Raw genomic sequence first — 27,732 nt, 5'->3', positions numbered from 1 at the left:
TAATTTAGCGAACTAAAGCCCCTTGCACAATGCCAGGCAACAGGCAATAGGGACAGGGAATAGAAATCAGAAATCATGTATAAATGCAGAATAACCAGTGACACAGGCGCAATAGACACAGTTTCCGTCACGTTGGAAATTCTGTGCCTATTGCCTGTTGCCAACCAATCATAGCATTCCAATTTTTTCGGTTGTAATTAACGATTTTTTGGTTATTTTCTGTTCCTATTGCCTCTGCCTAGCATTGTGCAAGGGGCTTTAGTTTTAAATTTTTCTCTACATTATATTTTATCTATAAAATATATAAGGTTTATCTACTAATAAGTCATAAATATAATATATTGAAGAGCTGAGATTCGCGATCAGCTTACTGTAAGGTACTAAATGGTACAAATAAAACTAGGACGATACTCATAATCCGATCTTATATTCAAAATCGTCTTAGTTTGGAGTTGGATAGCCTTAAGACTCCATCCAACCAACGGAATGTATCTCGAGAGACGATCTTGAATATATGATCAAACTGTAAATACCGACCTAAGTTTAAAATACGATATGTAACATACCTATACAGTGTATCTATATTGTGACCAATACACGGAAAGAACGATTTTACTGAAGTATCTAAAAAAACTATAGATATAGATCTAAAAATAAATTTTGTTGCACATCAAAATAATTATAGTATTAGAGGTCGCTCAGAAGTAATGCTATAAGAAAATGTTTAACATTTCAGCAATTAGTTTGAGTGTTCTACATAATTATTTTAATGATGCAAAAAAATTATTTTCAGATCTCTATCTAGCTAAATTTTTAGGTATTTTAGCAAAAAAAAAACGTTCTTTTCGTGTAGCGAAGAGCTGTAGTCTGTAACTAATGAGTTTCGTTATCGTTATATTGTCGTTGCGCAAGTATGTAGTAAAAAAGCTGCGCAACAACAATATAACGATAAAGAAACTGTCATTATAAGAGTTACAGTCTCTATTTTTTATAACAAAAAAAAATTGTTGGTGTATATATAATAAATAATAATGCGATTCTGCCGTGAAGTCGTTAAATTCATTAAATTCATTATCAATTATCTTGATAAATAGATTTAAAAAAAACTGATTCTCTTGTGCAATTAATAATAACAAATTTTCAAATTTACTATATAACTTTTATAAAAACGTATTAGGTATATTATATATATTAGGGCTGGATATCAAAATAGATACCGAGGACAGCGAAGTCGCTTCGCTTTTCTGCCTCCGTTCTTTTCCCGGAACAAGCTCTTTTACATATGCTTTTCATATCTGCAACATTACAATACGCGAGATTGTAATGTGCGAGGAGAACGGACGCGTTTTATTCGACGTCGCGCGAACCCCGCGTTTCGAGAATTCGTCGGCGTAAATTTGTCAGCCATTCAGCTTGATAACAATACGGTATCCGATAGCTATATATATAGGGCAGTAGGGACCAGTGATGAGACTCGAAACTTCGCGGCGCGGCTGACTGGGGTGTTGTGACCCAGTTCGTCTGTCCGTTCGTTCGTTCGCTCGTCCGTCCGTCCGTCCATTCGTTTGTTCGTTCATTCGAAACTTCAGTTCCGTATTCTTCTCCGTACGAGGACAGAAGTTGCCGCCGTTTCCGCCACGGCTTCTTGGTGACAAATTGGACTTGGACGTAATTGCGTTAGTCCAAGAACGTTCGGCGTTTGTTAGTTGTTAACGAAACTCGCGGGTTAATTGAATTTGTCTGGCCGGTTCTTGGGTGGTTCTTCGACCACCGACTGATCAGTTTTTCTCGTTCCACGCGGAGAAATTCGACCGGTGAAGCGAGCGAGATCGGCAGCCAGAAGGCCAGAAGGGAGGGTATATACGGTCCAGAATTTATTAGAACACTCGAAAATTAGTTCACACTCTATTAATTCCGGATTGTAGGATCGGTTTAGGCCTGCAGGTCTGCTCGTCGTCATCGGGACTTAGCCACTGATCACGATCACGCCACACCACGCCCTTGCGTCGAGGCTCGTCTGGCTATTAAGCATGTCGATTTGAATTACAGCGATTTGGATTATAACGTGGACTCGCGTTTATATTGAAATAAATCGCTTCGGTGAAACAATCGATCTTCGAGAGTTTATTTACTAATTTCCTCGCGACACTAATCAAGAAGATCGAGATCGACATAACAGAAGAGTATATATGCTTGAAATATTATTTAAGGGGGCTATTCCGGGAACAATCTACATTTTAAAAAACTCGAATACGTTTTTACGCGGCCGTCATCTTATAATCGGGTGAGATATTACGATTTTGGCGTGCCAAAGATCACGCCGAGTCGCATTGAGGATCGCTTTTCTTTCTTTCAACCGCGTTAATTGAATCTCGATTATCTCCCCCTGATATTCCGTGAAACCATTATTCTTTAATTTCAGAGAGCTCATTTACGGTTACGACTGGGGAATTTGCATGAAAAAAATATTGCATTTTTTTTGTTTGTAATTTAAATATACATTATTATAAATTTATTTACAACAAAATTTTAAATTTTAATCAATAAATAGGTAGTCAAAAATGAAATTAAATTTTAATAATATTTGAAATTTTCTGTGCTGTGAGAAAACGATTTTGATTGGCTGACAAGTGCATGACGTCACATTGCAATAGTCTCAACTCTCCGTCTGCTAGGCTGCGTTTGGAAACGTCACCCGAGTGCACACGAGTATACTCCCTTCTCTTTCTATCTCAGCGAGTTATAGGTTATGTCAGCGTCAAACGAGAAGATTCTATTTGTATTCTCACGTTTTTATCTTGAGGTATATAAAAAAACAGTTTACCTGGTGTTTTAATAACAGTACTTTTACATAAAGGTACAAAACACGCTTTATGTGTCTTTGCTTTACTCATTTTTTAAAATAAATGATTGTTTTAATGGTTAAAAGTATTACTTTACTGCGGTGTGACGTCACACGGCGTTCGGGAAGACTCGGTCGTTTCCGGACCGTTTTCGGCATTTCAAATAATGCAATATTTTATTATTTATTTTCTCGGTTATTTTGCGTTAAAAAATTACGAAAAAAAAAGACAATTAAAAGAACGTACAAATTATTTAATGCAATTTAAAAAAAAAATCATGCAAATTCCCTATTATGTATATATTCGTGGGTCTCGGCGGCGGTGTTCGCAGCTGTGTATCGCTCCGCGTGACCATTACGCTCCCGAACACCTTGTTCGTTTCGAGATCTCCCTGTGATTCGTCGACATACGTATTATTAAACGATACGATAGCGAGAAATTATAGTCGTCTGGCGTCGCATGCATGTATGCATTTGACACGCGTCGAAGTAGCCGGTCAGCTGAAAGGATTCGACCGTACGCGATTACGTACAAAATTACTCAATCCGATGGTAATCTGGCGAATTACACCTCGAAAATAACGTTCCACCGAAAGCGCGCTTATGCGAGCGTTCGTGGTATGTGTGTGTTTGACGGTTCCGGGGCCGCCGGGGTTAAGAAGGGCCGAGGCGATGCTCTGCGCTCACGCTACGACGCACATAAATATCCTCCTTCGGCGAGCCATAAGTACATCCGCGAGGCATCCGCGCATAACGGGGGTGCATAGGGTTGCATGTTGCATATAGGCCCACCGGGCACGCAGCTGGGCTATGTATTATCATTTCTTCCTGTTTCCAGACACGTCAGCCAATCAACCCAAGTTGTATCAAGTCAAGTCGAGTCAAGTAAAAAAAAAAAAGAAAAAAAACAGTTGATTGAAAAGAAATATCAAATCAAAACTTATATATATATATACTCGTATATATTATACATAAAACAATCTATAATCTTCTTACTTTTTATAAGACTTTCTACGTTTTATTTTAACTTCTTTTCTTGATTGAACTATGTAAAATGACATCATTCAGCAAGCAGCATTCTTCGTTTCGCAAAATAATCTCATTTCAAGATTTCCACGTTGAAGCTAAAGATATTTTGAAATCAGGAATATTCTTTTTTTCTTCGCGTATTTCGACGCGGCGGGCATTTCTTTTACTTACTAGCTATCGTCGGAATCTTATTCAGATTGCTTGCGCAATCGCTGCTTTAAACAGAGAAAGAAATTCGCCAGTAATAATCAATAAATCTCGATCTGATTTTCATTGTAATCTGATAATTGGCGCTTTACCAAGTATTCATCTCGTTAGTGTAACCTTATATTCGTGCAACTTGAATTACTTAGATCCGCAAGATCATTTAATTGCTAATTGTAATTAGAATTTTATTGGGGTGATTATCTGCAGGACGATCGATATTACTTTTATAATCAATTCTCTTCCTGTATCTTCATATATCTAGAAAAAGAAAATGATTTCTTAAATATTCCACTAAATTGGATGGGTCCACTCCAAGTGATGCGGTAATCGATCGGTCGGTGAATTGAAAAAAACCCAACGACGCTCTATATATAACGCAACCCTCAAGTGTGTGTGGACGCGTGAATATAGATTCTCTTTTTACGAGAGACCGGGGAAAGGAATTGATATTCAAGGCGGGTGGATGCGCTCGCATCTCCACGGAAGGCGCCTTACGCGAGTATACCTGTGCACGTCGAGTATATATACGTATATATATACATGTTGAGAATATTCTAATTTAATATCACAAGCCCGCCTCGCCCGTCGAAGCTTCAAGTGCCAATCGAGATTTCCTTACGACTCGCGAACGTTTCACATTCTATTAACTTTTCGTCGATTTCCTCTTCGCGCATACCTCTTATCCCCCATCCCCTTCCTTACATTTTCTTTATTAATATCTTATAGCAGATAAATATCGAGCGTTCGCATCGATATTTTTCAGCGTGCCGTTATATTGACGTATCGCGATATTCGTCATAAGAGTTGCGTAACGGACACGATTTTGTCATTAAGCGAGGCTAGGCGAGACGCTCAAATTCTCATTCAGGAACATATAATATACCCGATAAATAATTTAATTTACACCAGTTGAATGCCCGGCAGTTTCAAAGCCGATATATTAATCGGATTAGCGAAAATTGACGAAGCAACGCGGACAGATTGATTTCTACCGGTAATTGCTTTCACATCGCCACGTAATTAATATACGTATAAGTCCGCAGCGCGCGCAGCTCGATGAATAGACGTATGCGAACAAATCGGCAGGAATGTCCGGAAAATTTTAAATACAAAGCTAAATAACGCGTTTTCGACGAATAATGATGAAAATATTATCGATAATTTTCCGTTATTACGGTTGATTGATATCGATCGGGTTTTACACACACGCTACGCATGTGAGAGGATCGATAAACATTTATACGTATATTACCTATGAGGCTTTTATTGCACGCGTGTCGTACGGGGTTTGTTGCGCAACAGTTTCCTCTCTTGCGGAGGAGGACGTGTCTGCAGGTCGACCCGGATTTATAAAATCGCGTGGAGATATACACGGTTATTCTGCTGTTGATTTGATATTTCAGTTTAATACCTGAATGCATCGGTTTTGACAGATCGGCGAAGAGGGGGGGATATCACAAGTGGACCGGAATATCAACAATTGTTTTCATCGGCGAATAAAAATATCTATATCGTGCCCACATATGGATTTATTCAATAGACAAGGGATATTTAATAGAACGATCAAAGCCATTCTCGCTGCAAAGCCCGTTCTGCTCTTTGATTGTTGCCCCGAAACGTATATCGGTATAGATATGTGTTATAGATGTGGATCTCGCCGTGCGAAATAGAAAAATCGACCACTCGATCAGCTTTACTATCGCCGAAATTGCACGTGCGATTTCTTTTTTTCTTTTTTTTTTTTTTTAATAATCGATTATAGATTTATCAACTAGAAGAGAAAATATGAGCTCTCTTTCCGAAACAGATATCGGGGTCAGTTCAAATAATAATACCAAAATAAATTCGAAATAATAACACCGAAATAAATTCGAGCGGTGTAATAAAGTCGAAATATAATATCATATAACGCCGCGTTTCTCGACCCCTTTTCGCGAGCCTGAGCGTTTCGCGACGGGTGTAATTAGCAACGGGGGGAAGAGGGGGAGGAACGAATCGATATACTCGTCGCGGGATAAGAAGAACCCCTTCGAAGAAATTTCATTGCAACGACGGCGGATAACGAATTCCGAAGCTCGTCACGCTTGTCACGGCGCCGGGCTACTTACTCGACTTGTATAATTATTCGATACCCGAACCGCCGCCGTTGTCAACGTGGCGGGAACTTAGCGATTCCACGGGGGACGCGCGTGTTGCAATGCCCCGGGTAAAATTTCTTGACGGTTCGAAGAGACGAGGACCCCCGCTGAATATCAATGTACGGAAGTCTGTCTCACCGGTCTCGCCGTCCGGAAGACCGACCAATCGATTTCCGCGCTAGGTTGTTTCGGGGACGACGTAGCAGTATCCCCGCTAAAGCGATGGGATTCGGGGCGTCCCTGCACCCCCCCCCAACGCGCGTTTATCCTTCTCGGATTCCTTTCAAATGTAACGCCATTACTATAAGTACAATTTCGCGGAGTCATGCAGCGTAAGAGAACAATCGACACTGAAAACTCCCATTGCGAGATGGTCCATTTTCACGAAAGTAGATAAAAATTCTAAAGTATTTTTAAATCACTACATCGTAGTTTTTTTTTATTATTATAGTATTTGTTGGTGTGATTTCTTACGATATTCGCGTATTTAGAGAAAAAAGTGGCACTAACAACCTAAAAAACTCAAGAGAAATAGTAGCATGTCAATTACTATTAATAAGTTGCGATAAGAAAAATGAATTAGTTACCTAAGGAGATATAGTAATGTTAACTATAGAGACCTGAACCAAAAGAATATTTCAGTTTGGTTCCGGTTATGGTTATGGTTTAATAAAACATCAAATAAAACTGTTCTAGTTTCAGTTTCGGTTTCTCGACCAGTAAAAAAAAAACGTTAAAATTACGAATTTTTCGGTTATAGTTATGTGCGCGAAGAGTGAAAGATTTAAAATGATTTTTTTTCTACATTTATTCTGTTTTAAACTGTGAATGTGTATATATATGTAAAAAAAAAAATAAAATTAAAAAAATTCTATTATTTAACAGAATAACAAAAAATGTTTAAAAAAATTAATTTATATGTTTGTATTAGAAGACAGAGAAAAAACAATACCGAAGTATTCGAATTCTTGGTCGACGAAAAAACGTGGATATTTTTTCTCTTAAAAAAAAAAAAAAAAAAAACAGAAAAATAATGTAAATAGATAGAATATTTATATATAAAATAATAAAAGTATAAATAAATTATAATATATAGAGTAAGAACCGAAAAACCATAAAGTAAAAACAATTTTATTAGTTTGATTATGTGATTTTGGTATTATAAACTTTTTAAAATTTGGTTTTGGTACTACTATTTACGGTTTTGGTTCAACTAAAGAAAGGATTATGGAACAATTTTCAGTTTCGCTTCCAGTTTGTTCCGGATCTCTAGCTATTGTTAACCATTTGTAATAAATATGATAGAATACGAATAAGTGTACAAAAGAATGTAAAAACGTTTTATTAAAAATATATTATTGAATTATAAGAAATATGTATTATGGCACAATGACTCATTTTGGAAGAATGTCTAAACCGAAAGAGAATATTAATTGTCACAATCTATCAAAACTAACTATATATTATAGTTATTTCATTATTTCACTACTACTTAATAGTTACGTGCAACTATTACAAGTGAGATAATTATATCAAGAAAGTTCGATTAACAATTTCAATATTCAATTCGTTAATATTAAGACAAATAAGAGCGGAACGCACATCTGAAATGTTCTAATATAAAAAGACAAAAGATTAGTGTCAATCATCAAGAAGAAACATTGAACTTATAACTAAATAATGATTATTTACCGATTGTAGGAAGACTTTCACATAACTGACACATGTTTAGTTTATTTATTTTTATATCTATACTTACTTTTATTTATTGACTTTTTGTTCTTATTTCTTAACGTGTTTTATTTACTGACCTTCTCACGATATTTATTATTCTTCATGATATTGCTGGGTACCCTTCACTCTTGTAAAAGCGATGTGTTTAGTCCACGCGCTGAAGTCAGGAGGAGAACATCGACTCCACAACTAATTCAATTTAAACATCAATGACTGTTGCGAGCTCAACTGTTTGATAAGTGGTTACAAATCAATTTCACACATAATTTCTGGAGTAGCTAACTCTTTTTGTTTTTTTAAAAAAAGAGAGCAGTTGATCCCGCGACATATCAATACTCTCACGTGATAAGCACCCTTGCACCTCAACCATCAGCTAATGGGATACGTCTTACTTTTGCGATTCTCATAACTGTTTCAAAGAGCATAATCTATTGTATTAATTGTTTGCACTGAAGAGGATCTGAAAGATAGATCAAAACGTAAGTAATTTATATGTATTAAAATTTTTTTTATGTATTATATGTACTCGCTATAACAACGGCGTTCCGCTCTTATTTGCCTTATTATTAACGAATTGTTTATTGTGAGAGGGTTTATCTTATTTACGAATTTCAATATTGTTGCTGCAGCTACAAATACGCAACATTTGTTGTCGCGATAATTCTTAACACTTTTTACTTTTGTTTTTTCATTTTTCATGATTTTATAAAATTATATTTATAGAATTAAATTTCAGAATTGTCAAAAATGTTACAGTAACCAAAATATTTCGTTTTCTCTGTACGCTTTTTTAAGAATCACATTAATCCAAATATCATGTGTAAAATAAATTGAAAGAGAAAAATATTAAAAAAGGAGATATGTGGGAAAAGACTAATTAATAAACCAAGGACAGAAAAAAAACGAATCAATATAAATCAAACAAAAATGGTAGTGCAATGAAAAAAATCCATTAAAATATTAAAATAGATTCTTCATACAGAAAAATAAATTTCGATCTATTTGGATATTTTTATCTGAGTGCTACGTATAACGTAAGTGGTACGTATTAAAAATTGTTGTTAACAAATATATTTTTGACAAACAAAATTCGAAAGACATTAGTAGTAAGGAAATGAAAATCTTATTAAATTAAATTATTTAATCATTGCAAAAATATACTAAAACGAGTTTGATTAAAATAAGAGTGAGAGAAAGAGATATTAAAATTATTAGATTAGAGTGATCTAAGCAACGTTGAGCGAAAAATTAAAAGCATAATGAGTAGATCACGAAATAAACAAATAAATCGTTCTTTCTCTACATATTACGTTTCACAGTATCGATATAAAGGTATTTCAAAGATAGTATTCCAAGGATAATTTATTAAGACACGTGAAATTAATTACAAACCGGTAATTTTGCTTTAATGCAGTTGTCGATCCGATACATATAGACGAGCACAACTGTACCGTCTATGATACAGCTGTGCGAGTTTATCACCTGTTTCGCGATTGTTAGACCACTTGTGTAATCTTCCGCACTTATCAGGCAATGAACAGAAGTACGTCATTAAAGGAAGAAAAGAAGAGAACTCACGGTTAACGCAATGTCGCAAACAGCGCGCATCAGTTTCATGATACAACTCGCGCGAAAATATTTGTTCTACTAACAGCGCGTCCGCGTTAAAACAGAGACCGGCCCGCGCAAACAATGGCAGCACGGTATCAGATCGATGTTTTTTCCTCTAACAAAAACGTTGAATTGGTGCAAGCAGTGCATTTGCAGAGAAGTATGTAAAATTGCATTGCCGGGAGTAATCGCTCGTCACAATCGACACGGCGCGGCGCGACGCGCGACGGGCCAATAGCGGCGCGGTCGTGCATATTGCAATAAAAATGCGAATGAAATTACAAAATCTCCGCCGTTTTCGATCACTTTTGATCTTCGGATGTTCCGGTATTTAAAAATGTAACCGTACATTTCCGGATGATTTCCAATCCGGACCGGTATTCCGCGGATGTATCTTAAGCTTCATCTATTTTTGTCAATATACACGAAGAAGTGAATGAATCTGATATGAAAAAATAATAGTATCAATATCTGGAAGTTGATCTGACGTTTGATTAATTAACGTCATTCAGTGTGGTGGATATTTCCTGTTCGAATTTGAAGAATCGAATCTGATTTAATTACTAAAACTATTTATCGTGCAGGGGGTATTTATTGTGGAAATTGATATGCCCGGCAAAAGTGAGAATGATACATTAACACCTGTGCAACTAAAATTCAATTATTGCGCGTTATTGTCGATTCGTGGAGAAGTTTATTCCATTAAAATGATTTCGTCTCTTCAAAGTCGTTAATTATTTTATTCATTCTTGACGGAGATGAATATATAGTATCATATTGAGTGTGCAGAAGTTTATCGTGTATTATATAATTTCTGCATTATGAAATGTCCATCAATGTAGCTTGAACAAATAGACCAGCTCACATGATTTGAATCTACGCTGTTGAAAAATGTTTGTAGTTTTGTTAAAAAAGGTCCTTGTTAAAATTTTTGTGTAAAATAATCAATACATACATGCGTGTAGATTTAACACATGCCTGCTATGTTAATTTAACTTAACAACTTTAAAATGTAAAATTATTAAACTAATTTAAAAAATATATTAAAGTAACACAATTTAAATTTATTTATTAAAATGTGTTAAAATTTACAGAAAAAGAGTGTTGATTTTGCTCTATAACAGAAGTGGGAATAAAAATTTACAGAAAAAGAGTGTTGATTTTATCTTACAATCTTAACTTTAACATAAAAGTTATGTTAATTGTACACATAATTGACCTCAAATTACCATTAGAATTACATTTCCTTTCTGTTGAAATATTTTAACATAGTATCGATGTTACCATTTAACACATCCATATTATGTTAAATTAACACAAATTTTCCAACAGTGTAAAGATTATCACGAGTTTTAAAATAATTTTTCAACCCCGCAGATTAAAAATTAATTTCGTTTATCTCGAATATAGCAGTGTCCAAATGGCATAATTAAAACTAATTGCAGCACAATTACAAAGTAATATTTTAAAATTATATATATTTTATGTAATATATTTATTAAATAAAAATAATCTTGGAATATTTTTATCACAAAAATATCTCTCTATTAAATATTTGAAGTATTGAATATTTTATTTCTGTGATTTGTGCAGAGGTACTAATTTAATATTATTTTATGTATTAGTATATTAATTTCTTGCAGAATGTATTTTTTACAGATATAGGTTTTCCAAATGTATCCGAAATGTAGTAAAAAATGTATAGTTTGTCGTTTATACATATATTTTACACGGGTTGTATTGATTTCCCGATGTCGCATGACTTTTGTTTTTTCTATCTCGGCTTCGTGAACTGCGGAGTGCGGATATTGGCTTTGTTAGTTGACTCTGTTAATTAATACTTAGTTAACAGAAATCCGGGCAAGCACTCAAATCTGGCCTTTTCACTCAACTTTTTATCGTATTTTAAAAATCAATGACACGTGCTGCTCAAATTTCACTAAAACAAAGCTCGCTTTAAACAATCTGAAATTTGCATCAGAATATAATTCTATTTATTAATTTACGCGTCGTGTAATACGTAATAATAATAAAATATTTGGAAAATTAGAATGCATACGCATATAAAACATATATATTAAAATATGAATGCACGTATATACATCATCAAAGATATGTATAACAAGCGAACATTGTAAGCGAGTATGCCACAAACGCACGGAAAGAACGGTTTTGCTGAAGTATCTAAAAATTTAGCTAAATACAGATCTGAAAATAATTTTGTTGCATCATCAAAACAATTATAGTAGGTCTCTAAAGTATGCTGTAAAAAATTTTGACATTTTTAGCAATAAGTTTGAGTGTTCTACATAATTATTTTGATGATCCAACAAAATTATTTTCAGATTGTAGCTATATAGTTAAATTTTTAGATATTTCAGCAAAATCGTTCTTTCCGTGCACGGACAACACAAATGAACATTGAGTATAATTTCTTAAAACTCAAGATTGTGATGTATTTGAATATATATGATCTATTTGAAAGATACGAAATCGAAGATATGAAATGACTTGATAACCTATTCTTGGATATGTCTCTCGTTGTATCTGTGCTGCCACAAATCATACACTTTACACTTACTATTATACCACAATACCTCTTGTGTTATCTCGTTCAAAGTTAATTCCACACATAGGAATGTAGAATCATTTCTGTTTTATAGCGCTCTCGTTGCGCTTTATTACTCCAGTGCTGTGAGATCGCAGAATCGCGCGAGGCGTTCGTTTTTGTGAGGATTTTGATGTAATTCCATCGAGATGGACTCCGACGCCGAGGAGAGAATATACATGACGCCGAAGGGCTCGAGGACGTGGGAGTATCTGATCATGTTTAATTGTAAGGGTCAATTTCTAATTTTCGTGCGAAATAATCGTTTACTATCGTCGCTTCGACAATACACAGTAAAAAATAAAACGTAATTTTAACATTTTTTACATGTCGCAGAAAGTCCACTTTAAATTTTAAGTTAAAATACTCATTCATCATGTGTTATTTCATCATGTGTTGAAAATTATTACCCCAGCCAGGGTTTGAACCTGGAACCTCCCGTATACCGTGCGGGTGTCGTGCCAATTCGACCACTGGGGCTGTGGTAATATTTAGCGCAATAACAACTATAAGATGGAACACCGATTCTTCAGTCGACGGTGTATAATAAACAGAATAATAAACTTCTTTTGCCAGTATAGAATAACAATTAAAGCAATTTAAATCTAAATCGACCGTGACTGACAATTACATCAACTGACCAAAACCATGGTCAAAATTAATAATGTTTCGATAATTGATCCGAAAAAAGTGCTGTGTGAATCCGACAAATCAAGTTGGCTCACAGTTTTTCAATATTCATATCGGAAAGACGTTATTGCCAGTCACGGTCGATTAAGATTTAAATTACTTTAATTTATTTTTCAAGTTATATTAACACATGAATATTAATTATTTTACAGATTTTACTTAAATTATGTGTAATAGAAACATTTAATTTTAGTAAATTATTTTTTATGTCAAAGTTTATGATTATTTGAAAATTTACGTTTAACTTTTGTTTATGTGTTAAAAGAACTCAATACAATATTTAATTTCTAAATAAGATATATATATATATATATATATATATATATATATATATAGATAAAGTGTTAAGTTATCACGTTGACATAAACGTAACACATGAAAATGTTAAGAAAAAAATAACATAGCTATTGTATGTTAATTTTACAATAAAATAATAATCAAATCTTGGTGACACAAGAAAATTTTAACATATGGACCGCTATGTACACACGATTTTTTACTGTGTAATTCTCTATTGTTTCCGCTGATTATTACCGTTGTCGGCATCGATCTCCTCGCTCGAGCGACCGAATTACGCCACGATTACATTGTGCAATTATGCGAAATCTAGGTTCAATTATGAGCTTATGCATCGGAGCGATCATAGGCTGGGACTCGCCGGGCATTATACAGCTGATGGCATCGGACTCGCCGATCTCGGTTACCGATTCCAACGTTTCCACCCTGGTGTCCATGGTCCCCGTCGGTCACATCCTGGGACCGATAATTAACCAGCTCATAGTTGACAGGATAGGTCGAAAAAAGGCTATTCTGTTCAGCGGGATATCATCGGTAATCTGTTGGGGCTTGATCGTGATCGCCACGAATATCTGGGTGAGCAAAAGTATCTTCACGAATGCAGATCGTCTTGCGAAACATTTAACAACTATTTCTTTTCTTCATTGTAAATTCATGCTGCGTGTAAAAAATCTATTCAGAGATTCATTTTACATCACAGAGAAAAGCACAATTATATTTTTTATGTCTAAATGTAATCTATTAATGTAAATTTCGTCGTTTTTGTAACATCATAATATATTCTCTTTTAATCTATTTCTTTGATATCGTAATATTCTCTCTTCCAATTTACAAAATATTATGTCAAAGATTTAGGGCCATAGGGCCGGTATTGATGAAAGATCGGAGAAATTAGCGTAGTCGTGAGGTAGTCGTGAAGCAGTCGTGGGGTAGCAGCCTAAGTGCTAGGCGTGTGAACGAAGGATCCCCGAGTTCGAGTCCCGGTCGGCTCCGTTAACTTTTCCCGTCGCTTACAATTAAAAAAAAAAAATTAATAAAACCTAGCGGTATGTTAGTATAATACAATTTCCCTTTGCTACAGGTTCTCTACTTAGCCAGGTTCATGGGCGGCCTATGCCTGGGCCAGTTCATGTGCGTATTCACGATGTACATCGGAGAAATTGCGTCGCCGAGCACGCGGGGCGCCGGAGGGGCCGCGAGCACGATCATGTTCAATCTCGGTATTCTCGTGATGTTCATCGTCGCGCCGTACCTGTCGATATCCACAGCGGCGGCCATCTGGCTGGCCGTGTCCGCCGGCTTCACGATCGCTTTCCGCTTCATGCCGGAGTCGCCGTACTACCTGGCCATGACGGGCAAAACGGACAAGGCGGAGATGGCAATGGAAAAGCTGCGCGGTAAGATGGACGTCTCGGAAGAATTGCAGGTGATCGTCGAGTCGATGTCCGACGAGAAGCAGCAGCGGAAGACCGGCGGTATAAGGAAGTTGTTAACCGCGCGCGCCAGTCGCCGTGCTTTTATCATCATCAATCTCATCACGATCACCCATCACGTCGGCGGGTTCTTCATGCTGATCGCGTACGGTCAGCTCCTCTTCAAATCCGCTCAGCTCCAGATGATTTCCGATCACACGGCGAATATCATGATCGGCGTGGTGCAGGTGGTCTCCGCGACCATCACCATCTTCCTGGTTGACAAGCTGGGTCGCAAACCGCTGATACTCTTCTCCGGCTTGATTGCCGCCGCGTCGAATCTCGCGATCGGCGTCTTCTTCTACGCGAAGGACTATCTGAACGCGGACGTGTCCGCGTACACGACGGCGTTGCTAATCGCGGCGATGCTGCTGGTGTTCGCCTTCAACTGCGGTCTGCTCCCCATGCAGATGATCATGATGTCGGAGATGTTCGCCACCGAGGTCAAAGCTCTCGCCACGTGCCTCCTGGCTACTACCAGCGGCTGCTTCGGCGTGATAGCGACGAAGACTTACGTTCTCGTAGCCGTCACGTGGAACTACGGCCACTCGGTGCTTTACCTAGCATTCTTCGCGATCGTGACGGTATGCACCGCTCTGATTCTTCGTCTCTCGCCCGAGACGAAAGGCAAGACTTTTGTGCAGATACAAAAGGAGCTGAACGATTGAAGCGATCAAAGGGACGAAAAATCGGCGCTTCCGATTCGATCCCGGTGCCATACCGGGAGGAGGGATCCTCTATTGGATACCAAAAAAGCATATTGCCTCTCGTAAATTGTGCGTCTTAAAGAATGATAATTTCGTACCATATAAGAAATCTCTCGCCGAAAATCTCTATCGGGCCGCTCTTCGACGTTCGCTCTTAACGGAGGATCGACAGGAAGGAGGAAATTGAAAATTGCGAGCGGAAAGTCGAAGGAGATGATCTTTCAAGATGCACGAGTGAACGAATTTTTAAGGAACCGCGTTGAGATTGCCCGCGACGTTGATGCCCGTGATAGAAGTGATAGTTTATGCGGCAAGCTCGAGATTTGCCGGAAGTGTAGACTGCACCGTATCGATTCGCCGATGCCACGATGACTGCCCGAGTCGTTTATATCTTGCAAGAGAAATAATATATGTACAGATATATTAGAAATGACATCGAATAGCCCGAAAAAGAAATAATGAAAATACATTTACATCGCGTAATTGTTCGAAACTAGTCTAAAATCATAATATTTCGTATTTCAAAGAGAGTCCAATTTTACAACAAAATGTCTCTCGTATCATGTTACATTTTTGACAAATCGTCAGGTCAAAAAATATCGCCAGAAATCGAGTATTTGTAAAAAAAACATACCTAAATGTGGTGAAGTATTAAAAATTAAAAATTAAAAGCAATGCGTTGGAAGCGATAAGATTGAATACCGGATTTACCCGTATCATTATGTGCTGGATGACGATTATTAAATTTTACGTGAGTGATATTGAAGTAAAAATGACCGATACGATGTAAACATGTTTTAAACCAATCTAGTTAAAAATGTAATAAATTAGATTGCCCCATCAGTCCCTTCCGCGTATTTGTATTGTAACTTTTTTTATTATTAAATAATCCTCATCGCGCGGGAAATAGATGCTTTTTAATTAATCAATAATCGAGTGGTATCTATGCCGATTAATGAAGATGGACTTTTATAAACGACGGAGAGGGTTTCCATTCGGTTTAAATTGAATTGTTCTTCGCGGCGTCTGCTCGAGATAAAAAGTTTCGCCGTTAGTTCGGACGAAAATCAATCATTGCGGTTCTTTTGGCTATCGGCGTGACGAAAAAAAGAGCCCATTAGGTGTTTAATGCCTCTATACCGTAGGGCGGTCAGGGATAGAAGAATGGAACAGGAACAGGGAGCACGAGAGGAAAGAGAGCGGACGGAAATTGCACGGGAACAGGATCCCCTTCCGCGTGGAAAAGGTCGAAGGAAAGTTTCTCGCTCTCTCTTAATATCATCTGAGAATCACTATTCAGTCTTATAGAAATTGCTATTGGCAGAACCATTAGAGGCTGGAATTAGTTTCGCGATCCCGGATATATCTGGCGGCCGTGGCGCGTAACGGCCGCCACGGCTCACTTATCTTACTTCCATACCTCGCATTAATACTTTCCGCCAACTCCATTTGCTTCCTTATTTCAGAAAGCCTGTTCTTAAAACCGCCATCCGCTCTCGAATCAGTATCAGTATATCAATGCTATTGCAATATTATTCTTAACGCTGTTTAAAGAACGAGAATGAGAGGAAGAAAATGTAAAATATTAGAAATTGCATTATTTCAATAAATATCTATTAATTATGATTCTTCCTCTAAATGTCTAATTAATAGTTAATCATTTAAATAAAAATAAAACTGTAAATATGTTGCTTTGGAATTTTTCTAAAATATTGAATTTCTGCTTCTAAAATCAAAATAAAAAGAAGTTATTGCTAATTTTCGTAAAACGTGAAATTGAAACAAAGATTTCTGCAAAAAATGTGCTTAATTTTTTTTAAATATACTTATCAGAATTCTTTCCAAAATGTAGGAATTTTAAAACTCCACGGAGAAAAACGTTATTTTACCTAAAAAATTTCTTTAAAAATTTAATAAAAGCGTTAATTAATCTAAATGATTTTTAAAAACAAGATGCTAGGATTCGCAGGTGCCGTTCAAACGAATGCGGTACGTTTCTATCCTCGCGTTATCATGATCATTCTGCGAGGTGATCGTCGGATTCTCCTAGGTAGGTAATTCCATCGCAAACCGCGGTAGCGCAACGGCCGGCTGTCGCGAGCGCATATTCTGGATGTACAAACACAGATATCTAGCGCGGCCTATGCACGCCGCCAACCGACCAGCCAAGCAACACGAGTGCCGTGGCGTGCCGTGGAGCCGGGACGTACAGTACAGCCTCCCGCGCTGTACTGTACATACAATTGTATCATCAAGGCAAACACACCGACGGTATAGCTGGCGCGCACGCACACGTCCGCGCCACAAATGCCGTTCCACAAACAACGTCATGGCGTCATGAAAGCGTTGATGCTCCGTATAATACGATGCATCCTCCGCTTTATCAACGCGTTCCTCGAGGGACGGACCTCCGTGATTCTCGCCGCAAGTTTCGTGTTGCGAAATCGTTAAGAGGGAATCGGGAGCAAACCGTTGATGCCGTTTGGTGAAGATCGAAGCAGAAGAAGAGACGAACGATCATCCTGTAGAGTTGTCTCTTTTTGCTTCGCGATCGACGTCAATTCTGAGAATAGATCGAAGAATCGTTAATCGCGTCGCTCGTCTCAAGCTACCCATTCACCGTTCTCGTCCTTATAAAAATAAGGAACGTTAAACACGCGCTCTCTCTCTCCCTTCTCTCTCTCCCTTTCTCTCTCTCTCTCTCTCTCTCTCTCTCTCTCTCTCTCTCTCTCTCTCTCTCTCTCTCTCTCTCTCTTTCTCTCTCTCTTCTCTCTCTGTCCGTGGCGCGAGATCGTCTCCGCGAAGGGATTTTTACATCTCGCTGATGTTTAACGATAGTAGCTTGTGGAATCGACGCCATGCTGATCTTTGCGCGAGATTCCGAATCAGTTTATAAGAAAGTTTGATGGAACTCGATTTAACGGATTCAAAAAAAAAGAGATAATAAATGGAATGCGCGCGCGATTAACTTTCGACGAGTTTCTTTCGCGCAGCCTCGTAAAAGTTAATTCTTCATGGATTCTCAACTTCCGTGGGGCAATGTTAAACAAACCCCTTTTAGTGCGCCGTTGTTGGCGCTCGGCGAAGGCTCGTTCAAAGATAGACTCACAACAGTTTCCGGAATCAAGCGCTATTTCGTATGATCCTCCCAACATCAATCAAATATATAAAACATAACATAAATCAAAATTCCTTTGTGCGTAATAAATGTGAGCGCACGATATTCGTAGAAATTGCGCGACGCAAATTAAATCGGTATCCTCATATGGATGGCGTATCCTTTGATCGTATATAATAATCAAAGCGCTAGCGAGAGATTCTCTGCCGTCTCCCGCAAATTATGCGCATTAAAATAATTATGTGACTCTGTCTGCCGGCGCGGCGTGTCGGCGGGAAATGTCGCGTGCGCTCGCACGAGCGTACCCGCAATTCTCTCGCAATCTAATTACCGATTTTCCCTCGTTACTATGCAATCGACATCGGGCGTGTGCGGGCGCGCATCATTGAGTTTCACTTTTGTCAGCGATGCTAATTGGGAATTCTCTGTGCGTTGGCGTTCTTGCGCCCTTTATACGCATTAAATCCTCGCTCGTTTATAGAGAGAGAGAGAGAGAGAGAGAGGGAGGGAGGGAGGAAGAGGGAGAGAGAGAAAGAGAGAGAAAGAAAGAGAGAGAGAGAAAGATAGAAAGGGGGAAGAAAGGGAGAGAGACAGAGCTGGTCCGCTCTCTCGATGATGTAGGGATCGCAGCTTGTTAAAACGTTACTGCGGTTGTAAGTAAAGCGCGAAAGCAATTAGTTCCCATTTGCAATTTGCGGCGTTGTTTGATTTAGCTCGTAGCGTTGCAGCACGGCACGACAATGCGGTGCGGCGTGTGAGCCTTAAGCACGCGTGCTTAAGTACACAGGTGACACCTGAATTAAATACTAGACAGAACGCGTGCACGTCACACGAGCAACTTTCAATTAAGAATTGTGAGCGAAATAAAACAACCAGAAGACGGATAAATACATGCTACAACTCGACGGAACACATCGCACTTACCAACATTTAGATTTCTTTTTACTTTTATTTGTTCGATAGAAATTATCTTGGAAAATTACGTACTTATTGTACGGGTAGAAAAAATACCACTTGAAAAAGTGCACAAAATATCCTGGCAAAAGCTTATTGACTTCTTTGAGGAGTTACAGCTATGCTATAGGGTATTTGTGACTGTGTACTGGAGAAAGCACAAGCCTCCTAGACTGCAATGCAGTGCATGAGCTTTGAACCACCTCTTGTCGATTACTATTATTATTATACCTATTGTACAGCGAAATCGAGGGGCAAAAATACCGGAACGGGCTGCAGATTGAATTTTCATCGCCATTGAAAAATCCTATGGAACGGCAACGTGGAATATTTCGATTCGCTTTCATTCAACTGCATTACCGCCGAACGATCGCGATCATTAGCGAAAAAACGTTCGGAAGAGTGATAATCTCGAAGCAAGTGAATACGGGGATTCGCGTTCGCGTCGCCCTAGATCCATCATTTTTCATCGCATCTTTCGGCTATTAATCACATCAGCTTTGATTGATTATAAGGCAGGGACAGTTTGGCATAGAGCGCTCTCATAATAAGTCGGCTGATCAAACGCCAATTATGAAGCTTAGATTTTTATTCGTTCCCTTCCCCTATCTATTCGCCTCCCCATCAGTCGCGATTAAGGAACGTCTTCTCGAGGGGCTTTAAAAAGCGGCTTTTGAGTCATAAAGCATCGGTTATGAGCCGGGCGATTTTTATCCTCGATATGCTTACTTATTACTATGATTAAAGGGCCGGTAATAGGAACAAATTATCTCGCGATTCGCAGTGAATACGAATTTGCATGTCGACGAGTCGGAGAGATATATATAGTATTTGAAATACGGGGGCGGCGTGATATCTTCTGATTAAAATGTAACGTATAATTTAATGGACCAATTAGTTAAGTGCAATAGCGAGAGTAATTCGCACCTGAATAATCTAAGTGACAAACCCGACAACCCCGACACCGCGATTCGTATTAAGTGAATTGAGCTTTACCAATCGCTTTTTAATTATGCTTACATTTTCAGCGCACAAGTGAAAAATGCGTGTATTGTCCATTTATAACAATCAAGAATTAAATGAAATCAGTCATAAATTCCGCCCGATAATCCGTGGAGCAATTCTGCGGGGTATTAAACGCCGCTATTTTGCCGCCGATAATCGCGAATGTAACGCAAAACACGGCAAAATATAAAATCAAAAGGATTGTCGTGTGTATAGATTATACGAGACATTTCCGATTCAAGTGCGAGCGCGGCGCGTGACTCGGCAAAGTAAATGAATAAACGATGAAGCGCTTTAATCAGATTACTTTCGAACTATATGCCCATGATCGATGTAAGCCATAACGAATCTTTTTTCCACCGATATGATTCGTTCATTTATAAAAAGTCGATTTATCTCGCGCTCGACGTTCACAATTTATTTTTAACATACCGCGAGGATCCGTCCCTTCAAAATTATGCGAAATAGCTCTAAATGAAAACACGGCTGTGTCTAATGTTTCACAGTGTAATGGCGGAGACAGACGGCGTGCGCTCTTGAAAAAAGAAAAAAAAAAGAAAAATTAGAGTAAAAGAGGATGATCCGGGCAGGTGTGCACCTACGCGTTACATCCGCGATAATGACGAGTTTGCTGAACGAAGGGCACTAATGGAACGTCGGTCGGACGTTCTCTCGCGCTCGTCTAAATAAAATATCTCACATCCTTGTCCCTCTTTTTTTTTACAAGCCACTCACGCCGCTGCATAGACTACCCGACGATAAAGATATACACGAACATTTACGGAACGAGGGCATAAAAGATATAGTTTAGCGCCGCCGGTGGGTTTAATATGCCCCAGCCGTGTACGCCCGCCGTAGCGTGCGCGCATGCAGATCTAAATGCCATAGTAATTTTAATGATTTCTCTAATCTCGCGTATTTTTCTCGTGCCAATTACAATCGCATGCTTGTAATGTAAAATGACAACCGGACGGGATTGAATCGTCAGATTTAGATGAATTTTTGCTAAAAAAAACGCATCGAGTTGTTTTTTTATCGCAGATTTCTTTTGTCTCGATAATCTAGCCTTGCTTCTTTTTAAAAATTAGTTTGTTTATCAGCACGATGACACGAGCGATATATTTGTAGAATTAATTTCTCATTTGAAATTATTATTAATGACAAAATAATTGCTTTATCTTGATTTCAAACAAATTACTCGAGTTTTCAAGCAAAAATTGATCAATTGTTCGACTTACTATATAAAACTTAAAACTCACCTCGTTGCCACGGTGGATTATCATGGATCTCGCGTGTGCGAAGCACTGTCTAATCGATGGACACGAGAGATCCTCGCGACAAGCAAGTACAAATGTTAACCACGCGCAAGAGCCGTATTCTAGGTCGTAAAAATCCGTGGAGGGAGGGGGGCACACAATGGATTTTTATATTTGTAATGCTTATCGCATTAGCGTTAGGTATCTTAAAAACTGCCAGTCGATGCCAAGTTAGCACGCACTAATTTTATTTCTAAATTACGTTTACATGTTCAACAAAGTTCTCAGATTTATCTTTCAGAGTTACCATTAAAATGACGAATAATTCAGGTTGTTAATTATCTGTGTTAATTGTCATACAGAATGGAAGAAAAAGAGAGAGAGAGAGAATCGAGGAAAGCATCAGACGAGAAGCGAAGTGTATTGAATGAACGAAGATATGCTAATAAGCTTATGCGGCGTTACAGAAACCTAGTTACCTAATTAATTTCGCGCGCAGTTAGGTGTGAGGTCGGTACAAAATTTCAATCACATCTTTTAAAATCCTTTTTTCTTAAAATCCTTGCAGTCGACGTGCGCGATTTAATTCAGCTCTCGCGGCGGTCGACTCCACGCGATCTATTTCCAAGAATAGATCACATGGCGGCGAGAGATTTATTTCTTACTATATCCGGTACCGGTTTCTATGGAAAGGACCCTCTCGTCACGTTGCGCGACTCGTATATGGACTATCGCAGACGGCAAAAAGGAATTTTATTGGCAGCGAGTCGCGGTATATTACGTTTCGAGGCAATTCGCGATTATTGGAACGTGTCTCATATAATGCGAAACGCCGGAAGCCCGTGATTTACGGTTTCTAGCGATGAATTTTTAGATTATAGCCATTCGTATATGAGACCGTGCGCGCACTTTCGGAATATCGATCGCCACGTCGGTGTCGAAAGTCGAAAGTAATTAAGATTTGTACCCGCCATCATTGATTTACGATACACCGGGGAAAGGTCCAGAAAAATTTATTTCTTGTTTCATGATTATTATACGCGCCAAATTGGCAAAAGCTCAAAAATGTATCGAGCGATATATCTCTTATCACGTAAATTAATTTGTCTAACTTACAAATAGCTATATTAAATGGTCCAATCCTCCGTTACATTTTAATCGATTAATTTAGCTATTGAACAGCCCGATACTAAGTTTATACATTTTTAATTAATCTATTCGATATATGGTATAGACGCGGCATTTTGGCGCACGGTGTCAAGAAGTTCCATCTATTTTGATAACCGTGTCTAGATTGAATCTGTAATTTCACCCTCGGGCTGTGCCCGAATTTTGCAAGTTTGGTCGGACGTGAACATCAAAGAAATTAAGTTACACGAGTGTGCGAGCTAGACGGGAACAAGTTAAATTACGTTTAATCGAAAACTGATGATAAACTTTTTTGATTGCTTTCCATCGATTGGGCGATACGCAGAAATAAAATTGTGTTTCAGTCTCGTGTGTAACTTAAATATTTTCTTAAAAATTTTCGTTCGCGCTTTATTACAAATTCTCAAAGTTCAACAAATAATTCAGTGTATTAACATTTATCTGCGCAATTTTTGTATAAATGTGTGTGTGTGTGTGTGTGTGTGTGTGTGTGTGTGTGTGTATGTGTGTGTGTGTGTGTGTGTGTGTGTGTGTGTGTGTGTGGTGTGTGTGTGTGTGTGTGTGTGTTGTACTCAAACTTTTCTTCTTTTCACGAGAAAGCACGCGAGCTGCCTAAATAAATTTGAACGATACATATCTTCTTTTTCCCATAAAATTTATATATTACCAATAATTATTTTGCGAAAGACGTCTGCATGACATTCACGTCTATTCCGGCGAAACACAAATTAAATGGTCAAACCGATTTTCATTCCTATTAATAAACTCGAACGTGACTGGCATTTGATACAAACAAGAGTAAATAGTTCTACCATACGAAGAGAGAGAATCGTATTAACATCCATACAATATCTCGGCGTTGTTAAACGATGCGCGTTCGCGCATTTAATTCTAAGTTGGACAAAGCGCGATTGCGCGAACGAACGCGGGGCCGCACGACTACGTTATCCAAAACGCCATTAGGTGCTTTACATTGGCGAGTTTACGTTTCCGGAGGACGGTCACGTATCGGCCAAGCATTTGAATACTCTCTCGATTACCAACATGTCGTTCGGAGCTCGGGCAACCGTGACATCCGCCATTTCCGGCCAATCCTCCCCCACGCGCCCGTCCTACCACCGCCGCTGTCTGAGCGAATTTTACGCTTGACAATTCTGCTCGTTTCGCGGGATTGTCAGTCGCGAAATCCAGTCAGCAAAGTTTTTGAGGCTTTCCTATACCCGTCTGTCAGAAACAAATGGACTCGGCCGCTGCTCATCTTGTATCTAGAAAAATATTCAACGGTACGCACATCAAACGAACAAAGGCAGCAATCGAATCTGAAACGCGTTTTAAGAGATCGATAATTACCGTATCATTTTACGATCTCCATTCGAGGAATTAATTAAAAGGACGTCTCTTTCCGCACTTGGACATTCGAGAGATATTATAATTGTCTCATTGAGACAATCCTGCACAAAGAGAGAAAAAAAATTCGCGTTCGATAAAAATCCACTGATTTATATATATATGTACAAGATCCACTACGAGGGCAGTACTCCTAATGTTTTGCCTGTCCAATTAACGTAGCCATGGAGGCAAGTAGGATAATATTGGACTTTCCTGATCTTGAGTTCCATGTTTTCATTCGTCTCATATACCGATACTCTGATCCTACTGAAAACAATCTCCGACCCAGATAATTGACTCAAGAAAAATAACCATGTTGAAAAAGTTGGCGAGTTAAATATGTTAGCAAAAACGTATCTCTCTCTGCTCTCGATATACGGGATGATTGCCTCGGGCGAAATCGCTCTGTTGACCAAACAGCAGCGATTGTAGATAAAAGGAGATGTGGAGAGCTTTTTTTTCGTAAAAAATCCTCTTTCCTCATTACGAAGATAAATGTATCGTACCTGTTAATTATGTAAAATCAAGCACATTTATTATTATGCATATAACGCGTAAAAGTACGTCGTGTTTTTAAAACATCGCTTTTACAGAATTAATCTCGTTTCTCATATATCGCGTTAATTTAGGCATTTCGCGTCAATAAAATGTGTACGCGCGTAATTTTTTTGCTGCGAGAATACACGAAGCTTTTCAAGAGAAAAAGGGAAGAGAAAAAAGGGAAGAGGGCGGGAACGCGGCGTTAAGTACCGTGCGCTTTAAGAGGATTGGAGGCACGCCGAGGATTGAAGTTGTAGAGTGCCGAGGTGCTCGAGGATCGCGAGTTTCAACGTCCCTCCGCGCCGCAGAAAAATCTCACAATGATTCTCTAATTTGAAGCAATGTATGTACATATCGCTTGCAATTAAGTCGACTCCACGTGTAAATCGCAACGCAGCCCCGACGTCGGTTCCCCCTTGCCCTTTTGCCCGACAATGCGAAAACGGCGCCGTATGCTTCTCGCGTAATGCATACGCATTATAGTCGCGGAACTCGGAAAACAATCATTTCGAACGAGCACCAGCAGCGGCACGTTAGCGGCGGTAATTCCTACGATGAGTTCCTTATGAAGACTGGCGGGTTATCCCCTTTGGAGATTCCGCCTAGCAATTACGAAACTCCAGATTCCCCTGGATTACGCTATTCAAAGTTGAATATAACGAATTAGTTACGAAACTGAAGTGGGAAAGCGTTTCGCGTACCATCGCCAGTCCCCCGTCCCCGTCGTCGTTGAACACACTCCCTCGGACTTGCCAGTCGGTTAATTTTGATTCTATCCCCGGGAGTCGTTGGATCCGTGGAACCCACGTGCCGCACGTGGCCTCACTTCTATCAAGTTAGCCCGCCCACCATCGCAAAAAAATCCGGACCTATTAAAAAATTTAGTGCTATTTATATGTGCTAATTTGTTGCTCTAGTCCGAATTTTGTTGCTCAAACCGTTTAGCGCAGGAAATCGAGATCGAAGAGGGTGGGGCCAGCTTGTCGTCAAGCTAGCCCCCCCAATAATAAAAAACCTATATAGAATGCTCAAATAAAAAAAAATACACCAGAATTTGTTGCTTTTTTGTTGCTCCAAGATAGCATGAAAACATTTCAGAAATGTTTTTACGCCGCGCTATCTTGGAGCAACAAAAAAGCAACAAATTCTGGTGTACTTTTTTTTGGATTTGAGCACTATATATATTTTTTTTCCGCATGGGGGGGGCTAACTTGACACAAGTTCTAGCCCCACCACATACTAAAAAACACATATAGAGTGCTCAAATCCAAAAAAACAATACACCAAAATTTGTTGCTTTTTTGTTGCTCCAAGATAGCGTGAAAACATTTCTGAAATACAACGTTGTTTAAGATGTAGTCAATATAGTGCTATCTGTTAAGTATTCGGATATACGTATTTTCTAAAAAAAACGTTATATTTCAGAAATGTTTTCACGCTATCTTGGAGCAACAAAAAAGCAACAAATTCTGGTGTATTTTTTTTTATTTGAGCATTCTATATAGGTTTTTTATTATTGGGGGGGCTAGCTTGACGACAAGCTGGCCCCACCCTCTTCGATCTCGATTTCCTGCTAAACGGTTTGAGCAACAAATTAGCACATAAATAGCACTAAATTTTTTAATAGGTCCGGATTTTTTTTGCGATGGTGGGGGGGCTAACTTGATAGAGGTCGTGGCCTCGCGTGGGTCAGTGGCTAATGTTGTATGTATGTGCGTGTTCGCGAGATCGCGCGAGTCGACACGGTGGTTTACCAACTTTTAGTTGCACAATTAAGCGGATACTCTCGCAAACTGCTTCGTATCGACCCCCCTTCCGCCGCACTCGCAACAGTCGCATCTCTCGGAAATACTCAGCCGGCCGATTATTTTCCTCTTCGTTATTGAGAAACGCACGTCTAACTGGTGTCGGGGAGAATCGGGAGAATTATCCCCAAGGGGAGAGAAAGTCGCGCTCCTGTACGGGCCGCTGAAGGAACGACTGCGCGATTCTGCAGCACGGAGGGCCAGCGCTGGCTGTCGGATACAGGTATTAGAACGTGGATTGGATTGACATTACGTACGGCTCCGAGTTCTGTTATATCCCTCGAGAAATCAGCACAATGCTGCCAGTAGCACTGTCCGAAGACCTCCGGACATACGTGTGCGAACAGGATACCTGCTATTGCTATACGAGTCCGAGGCGTATATCTACGCGCCGTCGGACAGTCACTGCGCAACCATCCTCGTCCGAGTCTGTCCCCCTATCGATCGATCTACGCGACGACTTACATGTACATGTACGCCGAGAGCGCCGGGAGATATTAATTTTTGCGTACGATTTCCGCGTCAACAGTGATTTCACTCACGGATGCGCAAACTGTTGCTGTCGAAATCGCCGCAAATCTGGGAAAACGGGTAAAAAAAAAAAAAAACGGAAATCAGAGAAATTTTTAGGGATTTATGGCCTTTTCTACTAATGTAGATCGACTTTAATCTCGATTTATTTTTTATTTTTTCTGAATTTAAGAATTAGAAAAAGATAGAAAAATAAGTTAAACCGAAAGTAAGATTAATCTGCACTGATAAAAATGGACACTAGGCATTTCCAACAATATTACAGAGAAAACGTAACAGATGGTTGTTTTTAATTGAAAAAGATTTATCATTTTCTTGAAATAGCCAAATAATACAAAAAATAAAATTTTATGTTTTAGAAGAACAACGGTTAATCGGTACATTCATTTCATTCAGCAGAGTGACCGTGTTCATTTCTGAGACAAATGCAAGTTAATTTATCCCGATCGTTACATAAATATTGATTTTTAAAGTGGAAGTTCTCGTATTTTCTTCCCGTAATATGCTGCGGCGTTTTTATCCGCGCGGGACGACATACGCTTTCAATGTTGGGCGCGTTATTTCCATCTCCTTTCCCGCGAAAGTTTTTAATGGCGAGAGCGGAATATAGCAGAATTTACGGCCTTTTGAATAACGTAATTCGTTCATAA

General features: G+C 38.8%; 1 protein-coding gene and 1 long non-coding RNA gene across 3 annotated transcripts; one reads left to right on the top strand and one right to left on the bottom strand.

The window, feature by feature from the left end:
- Nucleotides 1-7,981: 7,981 nt before the first annotated feature.
- Nucleotides 7,982-16,178, top strand: LOC143897962 (facilitated trehalose transporter Tret1-like). 2 transcript variants are annotated; one of them, XM_077406971.1, is made up of 4 exons: nt 7,982-8,429; nt 12,225-12,397; nt 13,470-13,732; nt 14,238-16,178. In XM_077406971.1, exons 2-4 carry the CDS (start codon nt 12,319-12,321, stop codon nt 15,294-15,296), a joined length of 1,401 nt encoding a protein of 466 aa, XP_077263097.1. In that variant the 5' UTR covers nt 7,982-8,429; nt 12,225-12,318; the 3' UTR covers nt 15,297-16,178. The 2 variants fall into 2 exon arrangements, with proteins under 2 accessions (XP_077263097.1, XP_077263096.1); XM_077406970.1 differs by lacking the exon at nt 7,982-8,429 and adding an exon at nt 9,334-9,721.
- Nucleotides 16,179-23,389: 7,211 nt separating this feature from the next.
- Nucleotides 23,390-27,081, bottom strand: LOC143897961 (uncharacterized). Its single transcript, XR_013257061.1, has 3 exons — nt 26,809-27,081; nt 24,168-24,712; nt 23,390-24,082 (listed from the first exon to the last, which is right to left on the bottom strand). It is a non-coding gene; the product is annotated as an uncharacterized LOC143897961 (long non-coding RNA).
- Nucleotides 27,082-27,732: the final 651 nt, after the last annotated feature.

The sequence above is a fragment of the Temnothorax americanus genome, unplaced genomic scaffold, assembly GCF_048541705.1.
Source record: "Temnothorax americanus isolate GAGA-0224 unplaced genomic scaffold, ASM4854170v1 Scaffold213, whole genome shotgun sequence".
In the NCBI taxonomy this organism is placed as follows: domain Eukaryota; kingdom Metazoa; phylum Arthropoda; class Insecta; order Hymenoptera; family Formicidae; genus Temnothorax; species Temnothorax americanus.
This window is presented reverse-complemented; position numbering and strand designations above follow the sequence as displayed.

What these genes read in the sequence shown, in the direction of transcription:
- LOC143897962 (XM_077406971.1), top strand. Translation starts at nt 12,319, where the DNA reads ATGGACTCCGACGCCGAGGAGAGAATATACATGACGCCGAAGGGCTCG. An exon ending in GTATCTGATCATGTTTAATT is followed by an intron (nt 12,398 to 13,469) that starts GTAAGGGTCAAT and finishes TGCGAAATCTAG; the next exon opens with GTTCAATTATGAGCTTATGC. An exon ending in TGATCGCCACGAATATCTGG is followed by an intron (nt 13,733 to 14,237) that starts GTGAGCAAAAGT and finishes CCTTTGCTACAG; the next exon opens with GTTCTCTACTTAGCCAGGTT.